At 41.2% G+C, this 18,479-nt stretch overlaps 1 protein-coding gene across 3 annotated transcripts in view; it reads left to right on the forward strand.

Annotated features, from left to right (window-relative positions):
* Positions 1–15,157, forward strand: part of rtn3 (reticulon 3) — a 31,630-nt gene extending 16,473 nt beyond the window's left edge. For all 3 annotated transcript variants that reach the window (XM_032544590.1, XM_032544591.1, XM_032544592.1), the window contains 6 exons: positions 1,890–2,097; positions 4,760–4,898; positions 6,821–6,890; positions 10,302–10,348; positions 11,692–11,750; positions 11,876–15,157. In XM_032544590.1, the coding sequence (XP_032400481.1) occupies positions 1,890–2,097; positions 4,760–4,898; positions 6,821–6,890; positions 10,302–10,348; positions 11,692–11,750; positions 11,876–11,924 (572 nt within the window). In that variant the 3' untranslated portion in view covers positions 11,925–15,157. The remainder of the gene's footprint in view (positions 1–1,889; positions 2,098–4,759; positions 4,899–6,820; positions 6,891–10,301; positions 10,349–11,691; positions 11,751–11,875) is intronic.
* The last annotated feature ends 3,322 nt before the right edge of the window (positions 15,158–18,479 follow it).

Genomic DNA, 18,479 nt, shown 5'->3' on the forward strand with positions numbered 1-18,479 from the left:
TCATCTGCCGGTGAAATTCACGCAGTGGTAGCAAGAAGTGATTCTCTCAATTCCTTTGCAGGCTCGATTAAATTCCAGACTTTTTGTCGGGACCTCAAAGATTAGTTTAAACCAAGCATTACAATAGTGGTCAGATTTGGGTTAATTCTCTGTTTAAAGATTTGTAAAGTGAAGGAAAGGCACATGTGAATACTTGAATCAAACTGACCCTGTATCAGTGTTCTGGTAATTGATTCCCCACCATGGTTTCTGACATGGACCTGTACTGTCTTGTTTGTTTGGGTTATTACCTTGTTTTTAGTCAGAACAAAGTACTTTAACTCGGCTTAGATTCAGATGACATGGACACTGCATAACTATGGATTCATTCACTGCATCAGAGGTGACAACAATTCCCTGCTCTTACATAGAGTTTAACATTTGCTTTCCATTGTGGAAGGATGTTTAAGGTCACTATCATCATTTAAATGATGCTAGAGACCTTAAACATCCTTTACTGAAGCAGATGGATTGCAGAACATATGATGTCATTTAGTTCAAAGCTGGTAAAGTGTGCCAGTGGTCTCAAGTGGTGCAGTGTGCTTACCTGCATGAGCAAAGCCTATGCTTCTGATGCAGTTCCTAACCTATGACAAGAAGTCCTGGAATGTGTTAACAAACACATTTTTATACTTTATATTTGAATTGTCACTTATAATCGCAGTAGAAAGGTGCATGCCATTGTCCCTTGGTCTGTCTTGGTTTGTTTCAGTCCAGCCGGTTTCTCCTCAGGCCTGTGGTTGTGTCTGCAGCTTTAAGAGCAGCACGCAGCATCGTGAAAGCAGGACACTGCACCTCAGCAGCCACTGGGACTTCAGCAGAGCAGAGTCAGCGCGAGAGACGAGAGAGAGAGAGAGAGAGAGAGAGAGAGAGATAATGAACAAGGGCCGTCAAGCTCTGGCTGCCTCCCTGTGTGTACTGCCAGCAAAGCATGCTGGGAGGACACGTACTACCCTGCAGTGCAGGTTGAGGGAACCCCGCATATTGCTGATGTCGAATAAAAACGGCACACCTCTTTATTTTTGGCTTGATCATCATGCAATTGAATGTTTCAGATCAGTTTTGACAAGGGTCTGTTCCCATTAAACTAGCTGGAGCACTGAAGCCTGAACCGTCCCTGAGGCATCAGCCCACATGGTTTCTCCCCCACTTACAAAAGGCTTTTTTAAATGCACCCTTTTCCCAATGCAGAGGGAAGGCGTGGCAGCCATCCCATTCCAGCATTACATAACCGCCTTGTATAGAGGATGTCACATTTGTATGCACGACTTCTCACAGGACATGCATACAAACACGAAGCGGGCATCTAAGGCAATGTGCCATCCACTGTTATGTTTTATTGGACCACAGTTGCCATGTAGGAGTTTTCTCCAAGCGTCACGGATCTCCTGGCTAATACTAGCATTTTCTCAATAATGCAGCCAACTGCAAATCAATTTTACTGCTGTTCAACAGATAAACTAAATTCTCACCTAGTTGCGAGGGCCTTTTCTTTACCTCCGCTGCGACCAGGCTTCTATTTTGAACAAGTTTTGAAAAGAGAGCTGCCTTTTTAAACCAACCCAATATAATTTAGACTCCATTGAGCACCTTTAAAATATTTTAGGCTAATATAATCGTTTAGGTAAATTCCACTGAACAGAGCTATACATTCATGGGCCTACTGTTTTTTTTGTTTTGTTTTTTTTAAATGAAAAAGAAAAAAAGTCATTACAGGTTTATGGACTATTCATACGTAGCTGGGTTTAAAGACCGGTTTAAAAAAATTTGCATCATGATATTGTATTGTAGGCCAGTTCTGAGAAACTAATATTAGTCTAACCCCCCTCCTCCTGACCACCTCTCTGCAGTTAAGGATCTGATCCATTGGCGAGACCCCAAAAAGTCGGGCTTGGTGTTCGGGCTGTCCATGCTGCTGCTGCTGTCGCTGGCAGCCTTCAGCGTCATCAGCGTGGCCTCCTACCTGCTACTGGCCCTGCTCTGCGTCACCATCACCTTCCGCATCTACAAGTCTGTCGTCCAGGCCGTGCAGAAGTCCGGCGAGGGACACCCCTTCAAGTAAGACCAAAACCTCCACTTAACTATACACGTCTTTACTTGTTGTGTGGAAGAATTGATTGACCAGGTTTGATCAGGCCAAGAATGCTTCTAGTTTGATGCTCAAATTGGCAGTATCGGCAAGTATTGAGTGTTTCTGTCAGGACCTTTTCATATGTCTGTGTGACAGCCCCAGAATCGGAGCTTGGGTGAAAATAACCTAATTTATAAACTAAACTTTTTCATGTACCTGTAGATGTTGGTCTATATTTGGAGTGCTTCTTTTTGCATTAGATAAAAAATGGTTAGTCTTGTAGTGTTGATATGGCATCACCAAAGTGACAAAATTCAGGAAACCGTGACTCGCATTGATTTCTTCTGAAACACTTCCTTCTGAATGTGAAGACGCTGAGGTAACAGTAATACTTAAAGTTCTAGCTAGGTTTCTAAATGCTGCCGGATGCGTTCAGATGCGTCGCACATGCAGAAAAAAACGCTCACCCACAAAAAAATGTTTACATCCCATTTGTATTGAATAATGTAAGGAGCATAAATCGATTGTGAGACACAGTGACTCATTTGACTGAGCCATGTTGCTGCCTTGCAACCACTGTCTCGTCTAAACCATTATACTACACACAGCTCTAAAGACATGACTGGCATCGCCTGACATAACCTCTGCCTCTTTGCATTATATTTATAGAACAACTTTTATGGTGGAGCCAGAGCCCAGGCTCCATAGAGTATGCAGCTCCTCTTTAGAGTCACAACACTAAATCTTCCTCGTAGCTCATTTTAGTCTTTAAACCAAATAATTAAAAAAAGGAGACCATGGGAATTGATTTGGTCGTCAAATGGTGGAGTTCTACCATTGAGCAGCTGGAATATATCTATTTACCACTGTGAAGTAATAAGATGGAGTTGAAAGCTGTGTGACTTTTGTTCTTGCTTTACCCACAGTTCACATTTAGTTAGAGCTGCAACTAGTAGTTATTTAAATTAGGAATTCATTTGTTTGTTTTCTGTTAATAATTTAGTTCATAGAATAATAACAAATGCTCATCTTAAAACCCATAGTCCAAGGTGATGTCGTGAAATTGCTTTCTCAACATGAAGATAATAATTTTACAATAATCTCACATTTGAGAAGCCAAATCCAACAAATTGTCTGAACGCCCTCTGCAGTATGATGGAATATATTTACTGCACATCTGCTGCTCTGAATTTCTCTTTTATTTTTAATAGATAATGGGTTTTTTTTTGTTTTTAAAGATTCTTGGGGCATTTTTGGCCTTCATTTTGATAGGACAGCTGAAGACATAAAAGGTTAGAGAGAAGGAACAATATGTAGCAAAGGGCAGCAGGTCGGAGTTGAACCTGGGCCCGCTGTGTTGGGGAGTAAACCTCTATACATGGGCGCCCGCTCTACCAACTGAGGTACCCGGGCGCTCCAGAATGACGTTTTTATCCAGTATTTAATTACACTCACTTCTACCTTGTAGTTTTTCAATCGCTGTTAAGCTACTATCAGTGAAACCCAACACTGCCTGCATTCATTTTAAGATAAAAGCCTACCAGAAACTAGATGGATTGTGCCTTTTTTGTTTTCAGTTCATGTTTTTGAGTTCTTAATATGACTTATCTGCGCAGGAAGTGTTGAGTTTCATTGACAACAGCGTGTCAGCGACTGAAGAGTGGAAAAGCAGAAGGATTTTAGTAGTAACAGTACCAACAGCAAATTTTTAAAATGGGAGCAGATCAGAAAACAGGGAGGCCTTTTTCTAAATTAATTTTTTTTATTGGCTATACAAAAAGTGGTATTCTAAAATGTCTCTCTAATACAAGCCCATTTCAAAAGTAGGCCCTTCCCTCAGTAGTTAAGGAAAACACATTTGAGAATTCCATGGTAGTTCTATTTAAAACTGGAAAGGTCGGACAGGGGTTAAATTCTCTTGAAACATCTCTTCAGCTATGTCAGTTTCAGAACGTCACACCTGACTTCCAAAGAGTACGGACTGGAGTTTTGAAAGTAAGACATTTCTAGACTGGCCCAAGAAATCAGTAAGCCATTGGTCTTGATCAACAACCACCTAAATCAGGGACCCCTTAACTGAAAGAGAGATGGAGCGGGGACCCCCAACTACATATATTTTATAATTAAGTTGCATATTAAATTGGGCCTACAATAACATGTAGGGCGGCCTAAAACTTTTATACATACCTTCTTTGCATAGAATAATAACTTATTAAATTAGCCTTGTCATTGTTGGCATGACTTTATGAACCATGTTTAAATGTTAAACATCATGTGGCATAGTGATTCGTCAGGATGAACTGTATCTGTGGACGGCCTTAGTCAGCACCTTACCTATAGGCCAGTACACCTATCATCAGTGGGGATTTATATTTGCTAATGATATGTTGGATTCGTTTTAGGACTTTTTTTATGAAAATCTTAACAATAATTCGCATTGACTCTGAGGACCCCCTGTTGAAGAGCCATGCTCTAAACCGTTGTGCTACGGGGTATGAAGACTCCTGTTTTCTAATTTTTAAGCCACTAATTTAAAAAAGAGAGCTTGCTATTAATTTCCTGCTCAAAGCTTTTCACCACTGCCTGGTTATGTATGCCTGGACATTTAGCCTCATTTTGTGCTCACCTACCCCTCCTCCCTCTCTGCAGAACACTGATAGATAAGGATGTCAGCGTCCCCCCGGAGACTTTCCGCAAGCACGTGGACGCCAGTCTGACCTACATCAACCGAGCCCTGAAGCAGATGAGCCGCCTCTTCCTGGTCGAGGACCTTGTGGACTCCCTAAAGGTGAGCAGCTTCGCCCGTCCGTCATTATCCACCGTCAAACCGAGTTTTGACCATTAAACATCCTTATGATGGGAATCTATACCCACTCTGTCCCATAAAGACTCCTCTCCAGGGTGCAACCTTTTTATAACTCTTTTATAACTATTGGTACTGTAGTAACTCATCACTAGGGGGAAATCGGTCAAATGATAGTCAGAATCTGAACCGTATCATTAAAATAAACCCCAGTAGTTATGATTATATTGTTGGATGCTAATTATTTAGAGAATATAACCCAAATAGGTGGGTTGGAACTAGGGCAGGGTATTACTACTGAGTATCAACCAAAATAACCGTGTGTCGTTACATCACAAAGGACAGAGGTGGAAGAAGTATTCTGATTAATTTCTCTAATCTTAGTCTGAATTAGTGGTTCATTTAACCCCTTAAAAATGGAAGTGTAAAATGAAATTTAGAGGGGAAATCGACATTGACAAAATTGTATAAAATTATTACATTTTTTTTAATGTAAAATATTAATCTGTGAAGTAACTATAGCTGTTGAAATGATTCAAACTCTGTTTAGATTAACGCTGGGTTTCCACAGGCTGCTGAAATAACGGCAGAGCGGAGCGATTCATTCCTTATGAGAACAGCGGTACTCGCAAAATACACTGACACTCTCCCAAAGTCGACTCGGAGTCAGCTATTGCAGAGCGGTAGCCAATAAGAGGGCACACTTGCAAACATGCCTCCATTATACTCTACATACTGTATGTGCAAACTAAAACATTGTGATTTTCATATAGCTTACTTTATGATATATTTCTGTAACAGCTTGCTGTCCAGGCAGTTGGTACTCCTGGTGAGTTTTTATATACATTTGTTTTAGTAGTAGTAGCACTGTGGTAACGTTAGCATTGTTGCAATGACTACTAGCTTGTTGCTGGTAATATAACGTTATTGGAACTCTAAACACAACTTTTTAAGCAGCAATGTGTGTACCATACAGTCGTTAGGCCAGATATAAACTGATAGAAAATGTACAGACACAGCTCATTGTCTGCAAAAGGTGTACACCGTCTGCATCATGTTGTGGTGATACAACTTAATTTGAAATCTGCTGCTTGTGACCAAGACAGCGGAGTTGCAGTTGAAAAATGCTGCTTGTGGAAACCCAGCTTAAAGGTGACAAAGCTGTACCCTTCCCTAAAGGGTGCAACAAAACTAACAGGAGAAACGGGGAGCTGATAGTCAAGCTCAGTCAGTCCACACCCACACCGTCCTGAGCAGAGTTCTGGTGAAACATGAAATACCTGTATGGGTTGGAGATGGGCGGTTTGGAAGCTGCTTTTGTTTCACTAATATAAACTCTTGCAGTGCTACATCAACCATCGGATAAGATTTGTATCCCAGCAACCACTAATGTTATGTTAATGAGTCGAGCCTCTGAAGACACCCCTTCAAGCCGGCAGCCCTGTTCGGATGGAAAGGCAAACCCCTTGCCGTTATGGTCTGTCGTGCCAAACCGAGCCGCACCAGGAAATGTATTTGGGAAAACCCCAATGCATTTGACTTTTTTTCGTAACAATCAAGTATGAAGCAGGAGAGCAAGGAAAGGAAATGCAGCTGAACGAATACGCTGCGTGTTTTAAATAGCGTAATAAAAAATAAATAAAAAATAAAAGAATAATGAAATGCATTGAATGGCAGCCGGTGTTATTGTGTGGTGCACCGCCACAAATTAGTCTGTGTGGGTAACACTGATCAATATGTTTATCTAGCCTTTATTAGTTTTCTTCTGGCTACTATTAAGACATGATTTGAGAATTTACAAACTACAGTTGAGCTCTGATAAATGGGTTGTGTGTTGGATTGTGTCCTGGAAAGGGCTTCACCCCCCCTGACTTGCCCTGTGGGCTTCTTTGTTGTTCACTCTCCAGCTGGCTGTGGTCATGTGGCTGTTCACCTACGTAGGAGCCGTCTTCAATGGAATCACCATTCTCATCCTGGGTAAGCGCTGTGGGAACCAAGAGCCGTGCCTCATTCACAATCATCATGTTTCAGAAACGCTCACATTCAAAGTCATTTCTAGAAAAAGTCACCCAGTTCCTTAAGTGGAAACATCCCGACAGTCCCCTAATAAGAGACCGTTTTATGAATTCTTAGCAGAACATTGCACATTCTTACAGCTCACAGTTTTGCTGTTCTTTACTAAGTCTTGGAAGAATCCTCATTGTTTCTAATGGACTGAACAGGTTAACCAGCCTCTTTCTGTCTGTGGTATTGCTTCAATGAGAGCTCAAACTCCTTATTCAAACAATTCAAAATTTGTGTTTGACCCTGGTTTTTCAGATTTATTGGATTGAAATTTCAACATAGCCTAGTTGATTGTTTCTCAGCTCGTTTCCTACCTTGGTTTGTCGTTTTTAGCTCTAAGCAACTTTTAATAAACCAGGAAGGACAAACTATAGGTCAGAGTGCTTCACTCTGTTTATGGAGAGTCATGGAATTTTACATTTCGGCCAAGGTGGGAAACATAGCAATGTTATTAAATTTGCACAAGGACACAAGGCCTTCCAAGTGTGTACAGACTCGGATTATGGTTGCTGACGTTTTCTAATAAGAAAAAGAATGCACAATAACATGGCGTGCTGTTAAAGACGAGCAGTATGAATTAGTTAGACAGAAGTCTCCGTGAGACTGTAATGGCCCTCGGTGTGTTAATGAGGCCACCATGCTCATTTAATCTGGTGGTCTAAGCGATGTGCAGAGGGTTGACAAGATGGCTCAGAGGGCTATGTCCCCTGATGGATGCCTCTCACTGGGACAGGACACACTAAGGCGGGGGGGGGGGGGGGGGGGGGGGGGGGGGGGGGGGGGGGGTGTCAAACTCAACTTCACTAAGGGCCATTCTGAAAAAAGAGAATGTTTTTGTTATAACCTACCAAATAACGTATGATGATGAAAGTGGTCTTCATGGCGTTGGTAAGTTTAAAGAATTATGTGGCCTCAACGTCTGTATTTTTTTTTTTTTGCACTAATACTGAAAATATTTAGTGTCATTGATAGAAAACTGAGAAAGAAATAATGTTGTATTTACATCTCTAACGACAAACCACAATGAAATACAATCTATAAAGCTTTAAAAAAAACTGAAAATGAATTAAGTTACCAAGAATCCATATTAAACTTGCAATATGTAATACTGACAGCTAGTGTTTAAAATAATCACTGCAGTACAAATTCAAAATCCAATTCAAAAGCCAGCCGATAGAATCGGCCTATCACTACTCTGAAGCTAATGCTACCTGTTCAGGAGGAAATTAGCAAACTCTGCGTTCTTTTGGGCTCTAAGCTGATTCCATCTTTTTAATACATCTCCAATATATACCCGGGGTTTGTTACGTCTCTGGTTACGCAAGTTTTAGAAACGTGTCTGTTTTTTTAGGTTGGGTCGAATCTATCTCTGTGATCCCGTTTGTTTGTTTGCTGATTTCATGGCTGTACTATTGTTACAGCTGTAATGCTCACTGGGTTTAGTTTTTGCAGGTATATCTGGCAACCCGGGCTGGCTGTCGGACTGGGCCGTTGATAACAACACACAGGCCAAAACACAAACAGAAATACTGTCACAGAACGGAAATTTCAAAAGAAGAAAATACTGTCATTAGAATTGTTGGCAGAAAAGATAGTATTTTGGCTTGACAGGTTTCCTTAATATCTGACGCATTGGGGTCATTTTTGGATTTATTACAGTAAAAATATTACATATTGTCACACCACCCTCCTCAATAGGCTATCTTCCATTGGCATCACCCACACTTCCGTTTGGACTGGTTCACATCTTACCTCTCTGGTCGCACACAGTTCATTCAACTCAGTCCTGTGATCCATTCCCCTCCGTCACTTCAGGTGTGCCCCAGGGCTCTATTTTGGGGCCCCTACTCTTCATCATTTACCTGCTTCCCCTCGCAATATCTTCCGCAAATTTAACATTCACTTCCACTGTTACGCCGATGACACCCAGCTCTACCTCTCCACCAAACCCTCGTCCACTCTCCCCCCGCCCCCTCCCTTAGGGATTGCATCTCTGAAATAAAAATCTGGCTCACCCAAAACTTCCTCAAATTAAACAGTATACCCGAGGTTCCCTCATTGGCACCAAAGCCACTCTTTCCAAACAGCGGTTTTTCTCTCACAATTGACAACCGCTCCGTCTCACCCTCCCCAAGGTTAAGAGTCTGGGTGTCATCCTTGAGCACATTATCCTTTCAACCCCATGTCAATACATTACCCGGTCTGCCTACTTCCACCTACGTAACTCAATCGCCTCCGCCCCTCCCTTACCCCCACACTGCTGCAATTCTTGTCCACAGTCTCGTCACTTCCCGTCTCGATTTTTGCAACTCTCTCCTCTTCGGTCTCGCTCACAAATCCCTCACAAACTTCATGGTCCAGAATTCAGCTGCCCGCATCATACTCGAACCCCTCCATCCACCACATCACTCTGTCCTCCAACAGCTCCACTGGCTCCCGGTCCAGTTCCGTATCAAATTCAAAATCCTTCTATTAGCATTCAGGCCATCCACACCTCGCCCCCCCATATTTGTCTGATCTCCTCCAGCGTCCCACTCCCTTCCGCTCCCTCAGATCCTCTTCCTCCATAAACCTGTCTGTCCCCCCCGCCCGTCTCACCACCATGGGGGGCAGAGCATTTACGCGCTCTGCTCCCCGTCTCTGGAACTCACTACCCCCCCAAATCAGAAACATTGATTCATTCCCCCATTTCAAATCACAACTAAAACACACTCTGTTTATAACTGCCTATTCCACTTAATGTCTGTTGCTCCGCCTTTTCTGTTGTATAGTATTTGTTTTGCTGTATAGTTTTGTTTTTCTGTTGTATAGTATTGTTTTGCTGTTGTATAGTTTTGTTTTTGTTTTGCTGTATAGTATTTTTGCTGTTGTATAGTATTGTTGTTTTGCTGTTGATAGTATTTGTTTTGCTGTTGTATAGTATTTGTTTTGCTGTTTCTTAATTAGAATTCCCTGTGCGCGTCCTGAGTGCCATGAAAGGCGTCTTTAAATAAAATGTATTATTATTATTATTATTATTATATTGGACCTTTTAATTAAATGAAGAAATGTGTAAATGCATTATTTATTGTCCAAAGAACTCACCACTTGTATCATGCAGACATGAGTAAAATGTACATTTACATATCTTTTGCGGGGCGTATTTCCAAACAAGCCTGCCCCAGTGCTGTAAAACAACACCAGCACGGTTAACAGAATGAAAGCAGGCTGGGAAACGGCTGCATCTGTTTTGACATTTAAAGTACACCGACGTGTGGCCAGAAATGCAACGTGCGTTTGACTATGATGTGTTCCTAACGTGTCTTCTCTCTCTGTGTTCTCCAGCTGACATCCTCCTCTTCGCTGTGCCTCCCATCTACGAGAAGTACAAGGTGAGAGAGTGACCCTCTGTCCCGGGTCAGCATGATTTATATACGATGACAAACTGAGTCTCTGAGGCCCGCGGACAGCGGCCATGACTTCAATGTTGTTGTGAACGTTCCCAGCAGCAGTGAGCTCACTGGATGACTCCAGTCTTCATCAGACACTGAAGGCTTTCTGCGTCCCACTTGTCGCCGTCCAGTGTCCAGCTGCTGAATATGAAGTCATTCCGCTGCTGGCTCTAATAAGTCGATGCACTATTCAAAGTGGGAAAACTTTGGGTTTAGGGGATTATACTCGTCTCTGATCCATGCTGCGTTTCAGATATTAACCTCAACAGTGGGCGGCGTGGACATTTTGGGATTCTATGTACATTTAGGTACAACTGTACCAAAACAATGTCATCGTAACAGCGCAACTTGTGGCTTGCACCACCAACTTATAGAAGTTGAGATAATCATGAGCTGGTCAGTTGGTTTGACTGTGTTCAGCCAGTCCTTTTTTGCCTCTCATGCTACCGAGCTAAGCGAAGCAACCCAGATCCCCCATCCTCAGGCCAGATGGGATAAAAAAAAATCAATATAATGTGTTCTGGGTCTGCCCTGTCATGTCCTCTTTAGTTGGATTTGCCCATAATACCTCCACAGTGGAGCCCCCGTTATGACCGGACCACCGTCACTCCCCGATTCCACTCCAAGCTCGTTCTGAGTTCTTCACCCTGTACTTAGCCTGGGGAATGCTTAAAACAACACTTTGTCCAATCAAGTGTTCATATCTGTTCCTAATGGCCACTGTTCTGAACTCAGTTTGGCCACTGGTATCCATGATCTAATACTTTGTAAAAGAAAAAAGAAAGAGAGATGAGGGTTGTAATGTAGATCGATTTGTAAATCGAGAGCTTTGCCTTTAGCCTCAGCTCTCGCTTGACCATCTACAATGTCAACGTTACTGCTGACACTGCTTTGACCTGCACAAGGTTCCAAGTAGTCCTTCAACTAGTTTCCAGCAGAATGGCTTTACCTAAGGTGCTGACTCTCTTCCGAACCCCTTTAAACTCTGCTTTTTGCTGGTGATGTAATTCTGTTGTCTCTGGGCTGGTTGGTAGCACAGATTTGATTCTGATGTCACCAAAGTATTCACTCTCTTACCCATTAAAACAAAAAACAGAATTGGCTAAAATCAACACTCTTAGCAGAGTCCAACACTCCCCGGGAAAGAAATGCTAACATAACCCTTGTTTTGGTTTTACATTGACCGAATGGCTTGTACTAATAATCCTTTGCTTATTTAAAGTCATGAGAATTATTTTCTCAGACTAATGCTTACCTTATCTCCCTATCTTTTTTCTTTCCAGACCCAGATTGATCAGTACATGGACCTGATTCGTACTCAAGTCAACACCACAATGGCCAAGTAAGTGCATCTAATCATCAGTAATGAGTGTGATGTAGATGATCAGCTGACAGTGGAGCTTTCCTCCACCAATTCAGTTTATACTTAACCACCTTTTTGACACCTGTTTTGCTTTTCTCCCCCAGGTTGCAAGAGAAACTTCCCGGAGCTGTGAAGCGCAGCAAAACTGAATGATCAACTCCCTGCCCCACCCAATTAGAAACCTCCATGTCACCATCACCCTCATCTCCATCGCCATCTTAGACCCCCTTACCTTTTCCTCCCCTCTCCAGATAACCGCTGCCCCGAGTCTAACTCCTCCTCCCTACTCCATCAACCATCAACCCCCACTACTACACTGAACCTTGCTAGGTAGAAAATCTCTGAGCTACTCAATATTCAATGTAAAACTACTGCGCAGCTTAACTTGCAAGCATTAAAAAGAACCGTGCCTGTACAGACAGGAAGCAGGTCGCTAGCGAGGAAGTGATGTAGCGCCGCGGCGGGCCCTGGCTGTCTGTGGGCGCGCCACAGGGGAATGGAGGCAGGGTCGAGTGAACTAGACTGAATCTATGACCTGGTTTAGTCGTGTACAGCGAGCAGGGGGTAGATGATGGCTGTCTATGTCACAAAAAAGCAAATGTCTGTACTTTAAACCACACATTTAAATGGATCATTTAAGCTGGAAAAGTTAAGTAAAAAAGAAAAAAAAATAGAATAAAACTAATCTTTTGGGTGTTATTGTGGCTAGTCTTATCCTGCTCTCTTGGTCTACAGTTGTTATGTGCATAAATATGAGTTGATTTAGAGGCTAGTAATGGGTTTGCTGTTACTTATTGGCCTCTTATCGAGTTAGTTTCCATTCACCTTACAGCCACTTCTGTATCTAAGTTTCTACAATGCACTGAACTTTTATTTTTATTAAACACATGAGCAGGTTGAAATAAAAGGATTGGAACACTGAGCCAGCTGTGATAATTTGGTCTAGTTCACCCTCTTGATCAGATGCATTTTTGAACAGTTTTCTGTACGTGTGTGTTTGTGTGTGTGTGTATATACACCTTAAGACAGGCTCTCTGCTGTATGGAACACGTTGGCCTCGCTTTTTATATCAAAGGAAAGTTCCCTCACTTACAGCAGTACTAACTCCTTTTGTCGCACCTGTTCAAGCCAGTGTTGAGGTCTCACATATACTTGTACATTTTTATTATTCTTATCACTGCTTATTACTATTATTGATATTAATTATAGGGCGGCTGCTTTGACTCCCTAGTAGCTTGACAACAGCATTGTAAGTTATGTTAAGTGTCATTGAGCTTCATAGTTTTAAACTGGAGGCCTTTCAGAGGCTTCATGAGAAATAATTCCTGATTGTTCGATAAGTTAAGAGATTCTCTCTTGTGTTATCACATGCTTAAATCTCAAAATGGCTTCCCAGCTCTACTGCTGAATTGCATCGAGTTTCAAAACTATGGAGTATAGTGTGCCACCAGAATAAAAATAGACTCTTACAGTATTACATTAAAAGGTCTACCACAAGGCTTTCTCTTTCGAAGCGCTTAAAATACTTTTAAAATGTTGAGATTCAGCTCTTAAGAATGACAATTAAACTTAAAAATTTAACTAATAACAGAATTTGCAATATCTTTATAGATGGTAATTTAGGAATGTTTTATAATTCAACACTGGTAAAGTCTAAAACTATTCTTTTGGCACATTTTAGACTCCGTACGAACCTCCCCAGTGACCTGAGAGGACGTTTAGAGATTAGAGGGTGAAATGTTGAATAAAGAGTGTGGCGGGGGATCTGGAAGCGGTTTTGGTTTGGAGTGGTTATTATAGAGCTCTGTTTGTCACTGTGTTTCTTCTCTTTGACTGCCATGAAGCGCATGTCATAGTGTAAGCTGGAAACCGATTCTCACCCTTTATATAGGCTGTATCATATTCTTGACCCTGACTTTTGTTTAATATGATTATTACTTGTGAAGGTTTCAATGGTGTTTTTGAACTCTGTAGAAAAAAAACAAAATGTTAGCACTACTGGTACATCTCCATATTGTTGTGAGGGATGGATGTAGAGAAGGAAATGACGAGGATGTTCGTGTTGCTGTCCATTTCAGTGTGCCCCAAATTAAGTTTGCACGGAGTAAATGTCCCCTGAATACTGAACAGCCGACAGCTTCTCAATACCGTGAATACTCCAACTACTACTACTACTACTACTACGTCTGCCTGTGTACTGGATGTTTTCTATGAACATTCCTCCCCATGCATGCCCTCCGTTGTGTTTCGTCTCACTGTGATCGCCTCACAGATGTCTTGGTTAACCACTCGTGCATGCTGTCTCATTCAGACTCTCGGTGTTAAAGCCAAAATATGCAACATTTCTGTTGGAGATGCCAGCTGTTAGTCCCCACCCCGCCCCCCTCAGTTAGGACAGGTTACAGCCTTGGTGCATGGCACTCATGTCGATAATAAGCTGTCGGCTAGCCCAAGGCTGAGGTAAGCAGCATCTGGAAAGGTGCTAATGAAGCAAGTGTGAGAGGGGTGGTGGTGGTGGGGGGGGCTGAATACCGAGACTGCTTATGTTCTTATGCATCCTGTTTATTTATTTGAATGTGGAGAAGTTGCATATTGTAGCTTTAAGTTGTCGTTTTCATCTAAATGCAAACGTCTGTTTACATAAATTCAGCTTATTTCAAGGGGTCAGTTCAACCAAATTTCAAACAACATAACATGCATGTCTCTGCCTTTTCATTTAAAATTCAAAGAACCAACATTTGGAACTCTTCTTATTGTTTTTTTAGTTTTTTTTCTTTTTGAAGATTTCTACCATCGACCCAATACAGTGGAGATAAATGGGGTGACCTTTGTGGTGTTCACAGAATTGAATTCAGCCCTTTTTTAGGGACTATTTCTTCTGTAGAACGTAGTTCCGAGGACAACTGTTAACAGTGAGCAGCACAAACTAAATCCCATCAACGTCCATTGTGTTGTGGTGGAAGAGGAAATCTCAGAGACAGAATTTCCTAAACCTTACCCTGGAAGTGTGGCGCTTTAAAAGCTAATTAGCTTTTAACTTTATGTCAGGAGAGACCTTGGTGTGCTACCTAGGCTGAACCAATCACTCATTTTCAGAGTCCTAGTTGGCTAATTTCTTTAGAGTGTAATATATAACATAAAATAAAACCTGTTCCCTCAAGCATGTTGCTTTTCTCCTTTTCCTGCTTGTCCTTGTGTTTTCATCGGGTATGGGAGTGTGTGGCAGGAGTGTGTTTGACTTTTCTGTCTCTGAAGAGTATTGTTTTGATTCTTTACTGGTTTCTAGAAGTTCACTAACATCAGCTCTGTTTTGTATTAGCTATAATTGGTTCTGATTTTTGAAGCTTCGGGAAAGATGTTACAGGAAAAAAATAAGAAAACTGTAAAAAAAAAAAAAAAAAATAGTATGTGGTCTCTGTACTGATGTCAAAGTGAAATTAATAAAAACACGTCAAAGGACCGTGGCTTGGTGGATCTGTTCTTCTCTCTGGGTAAAGGGCACTCGAGGGCCTTGCGAGAAACAACTATTTTCCCAGCATGCCTGCAGTGTGGGAGGACACAAGATTAAAAAAAGAAGATTTGACTTGCTGTTTTTTATGGTGTTTGGGTGGAGAGAGGATCATGGTTTCTAATTTTAGGCCAGGTCGGCATACTATGGTTTTAGTACTCATGTTTACGGTCACATGCAGACTTAATGTCCCATAAAAGCCTGTAGGGTATTACATAATAGAGTCAAAGTCACAGAGCACTGAATGAAGTGTTACAAATGAACATCCAGCACATTCTGGATGGCAGGGTGCTGCTGTTAAGAACAGTTAGCTTTTATGGATTTTTTGTGACTTGACCCAGATGTTATGGCTGTTTGAACCAGCCAACCAACCTTAGTTTATACCCACAAAAGTCTCAACTTTCCAGTCTTACCCAATTTATGCAACTCTACTAATACTGCATGAGAAAAATAGTTTTTTTTTTTTGCCTTAACTGCATGGGATTAGCATAAAGTGATCATGTCAGTAAATGGAAGACTAGAGGGAACCCAGAGAACCCATTCCCATTGAGGTATCTTAAGGTGTACAGAAGAGGATGAGGGTCACACGGGAAAAAATGTATTGAGTTCTAAGTTTGAAGTGACTATGAGTAACTTTTTAATGTTTCTAAAGCTCTCTCATTTTTCATACAATGATCTTAAATGGAAAAGCCTGTGTTAGCTTATCCAGGGAAAAGGTAACAGGAGATTTCTTTTATATAGGCCTAATTGCATTTTAATGTTATTTTCAAAGTTATCTATTGTAGTTGTGGGATAAAAGGGGAATTAAAAGACAAAGGGCGATAACGTGAGTCCCACTTGATCAGGCTATTAACAAATGGAGACAATTACGGGATTGTAAATGATTCAAAAAGTCCCCGAATTGATTGGCCCTCAGGTAGCCTTCCATTAAGGGCCTGGTTTATAGTCCTTTTAGTCTGTGTTTGTGTTGGCCTACTATTGTCTATTCCATTGTATCCCTGTAAAGCGTTCGTGGGTTTCATGAAAGGCGCTTTATTAATCTAAGTTATTATTATGTTGGTTGTTAACACATTCTTAATGCTTTGGCTTCTAACACAGTGACAGTGAAACCTGGTTTAGCTCACGATACATCCAAAGTACATACAGATGCAGCACTCGAAAGGCAACGATGATTCTGTAACATATTCTCTTATTGTAAATTATTGATTTTGTGTCTGAAAAAAATATTGGTTACTATATGACCTCGTCTTAACGCTAACTAAGTAATACAATGGGGGATACAGCAACGTTAAGAAAAGACCTTTACGACAGCAGGTGTGGTAAAAAGATTCCCGCTTGTGTCCAAAGTGGCCGCTAGAATCCACACCCACTGAAAGTTACACATGACATGATATTTTAAAGTCAGAATTTATTAACAAGAAATCAGATTAGTGTCTTATCTTAATGTAGCATTAAGAGTTCTCTTCATAGAATCTCAGGCGAAAAAAAGGAAATGTTCACAGCAGGCAGCCTCACGGTGTTTTGAGTATTTATTCAAAGGTTGAGGAGAGAATTCATATGTCACATGTTGGCCATGTACAAATGAAAAGTGAGAGGGAAGAAAAATGAGGAGCCAAAGAGGATCTCGCTCCACACCATCATACACATACGTATAAACACACACACACACACACACACACACACACACACAAGCAAATACATCACGTTTGATCATTCATTTCACTGTAGCTTACTTCATTTTAAATAATTAAGTGCTATTTCAGAACTCTTTTAGAGTGATGTGGGGGGGGGGGGGGGGGGGGGGGGGGGGGGGGGGGGCTATTGTCAGCCAAAGTGGCGCTTTTCCTTCACCACCACATTTTGTATCAAAAGCTTCAACTGAGCAAATTCTGTCACAGTACAACAGAGTAACAGGGGCACTGTTAGGGGTTTGTTAAATAAAATATAAAAAAAAAATATGGGCATGGTTTAGTTTGGCTGACATTCCAATACACAGTTCAAAATATGACTTTATTCTCAAATTCTACAACTTTTGTCTTGAACTATTGCATTGTACTATTCTTCCAACAGGATGCCTTTTCCTTTGAAATAGTAAGACGGTTTTAATATTTGTCTCAAAATGTCAAATCTATTCTGACATTCCGACTTTATTTTCCAAATATAACAACGTCTCTTCAAATGTATGTTCTCAAAATACAACTTTTTTTCACAATACTTTTTCGTCAATTTATTTTCACTTTTTGCTAGCAATACTTTTTTTTTTTCTCAGTCCCTCATGAAGTGTTTTGTGTGTGTTTGTTTTACCAGTAGCCCTTACACTCTGGTGTATTTACAGCATCACCTATACACCCAAAGGATCTTCAGATGTCTCAGCCTCCTTAAAGACTACTGATGAAATGTTTGTTGATGAAAACAGAATCCCTGAGTTACATTATCCAGGTGAAAACGTGACATTTCAGACTTTTTTTCTTTTTCTTTCTCTAGCCGCTGTTATTCTTTAGTCCGTTATTCTTCAACTTCTTCTGTTGCATACATTTTGTACAGTGGATGAAAAAAAATAAAAAATCAAGCAATACCAAAGCTGGCGCAAACTTCTCAAAGTGAAAGTCCATGGAGCCATTCTCCAGCCGTTAAACGACATAGTCATTGTTGAAATCCTGAATGAAGTAGAAAAACTGGACAGAGTTACAAACACGCTTTGTAGAAACCAGGGTGCATAAAAGTGCTTGTATAAAGGAAAAAAATAATTCTATTTTTTTTTCTACATATATTTACATATTCTTTTTTTTTTCTGTGCAGTTGTAGCTAAGATGCATTGTGGGTGATGGAAAGGATGCAGGCCGGTGTAGCAACGACTCAGACTGATAGAGAGATAACATATCTCATTATAATGGATGAGAGAGAGGAGGACGTCCTTCTCCTCCACTGTAAACAAGGGATTAAATAGACTTGAGAAATCACTGACTGCACGCTGGCATTCATTGTCTTCGGCAATAACATCAAACACAGTCTCATTCAGCCGGCTGTACAGAAGGAAAGCTGGGCTTTAGGACATTTTTGGGGACAAAGTGCTGGTTTGTCTTCAGACACATTATCGTAAAACTAATTCATCATGGCCTCACCGAAGACTGTTTCTAACTTCCTGAGAGCGTAAGACTCAGGCCACAACTAGAAACAAGTGCTGAGCGCCCCCCCCCCCC

This window comes from Etheostoma spectabile, chromosome 19 (genome assembly GCF_008692095.1).
Source record: "Etheostoma spectabile isolate EspeVRDwgs_2016 chromosome 19, UIUC_Espe_1.0, whole genome shotgun sequence".
Taxonomy (NCBI): domain Eukaryota; kingdom Metazoa; phylum Chordata; class Actinopteri; order Perciformes; family Percidae; genus Etheostoma; species Etheostoma spectabile.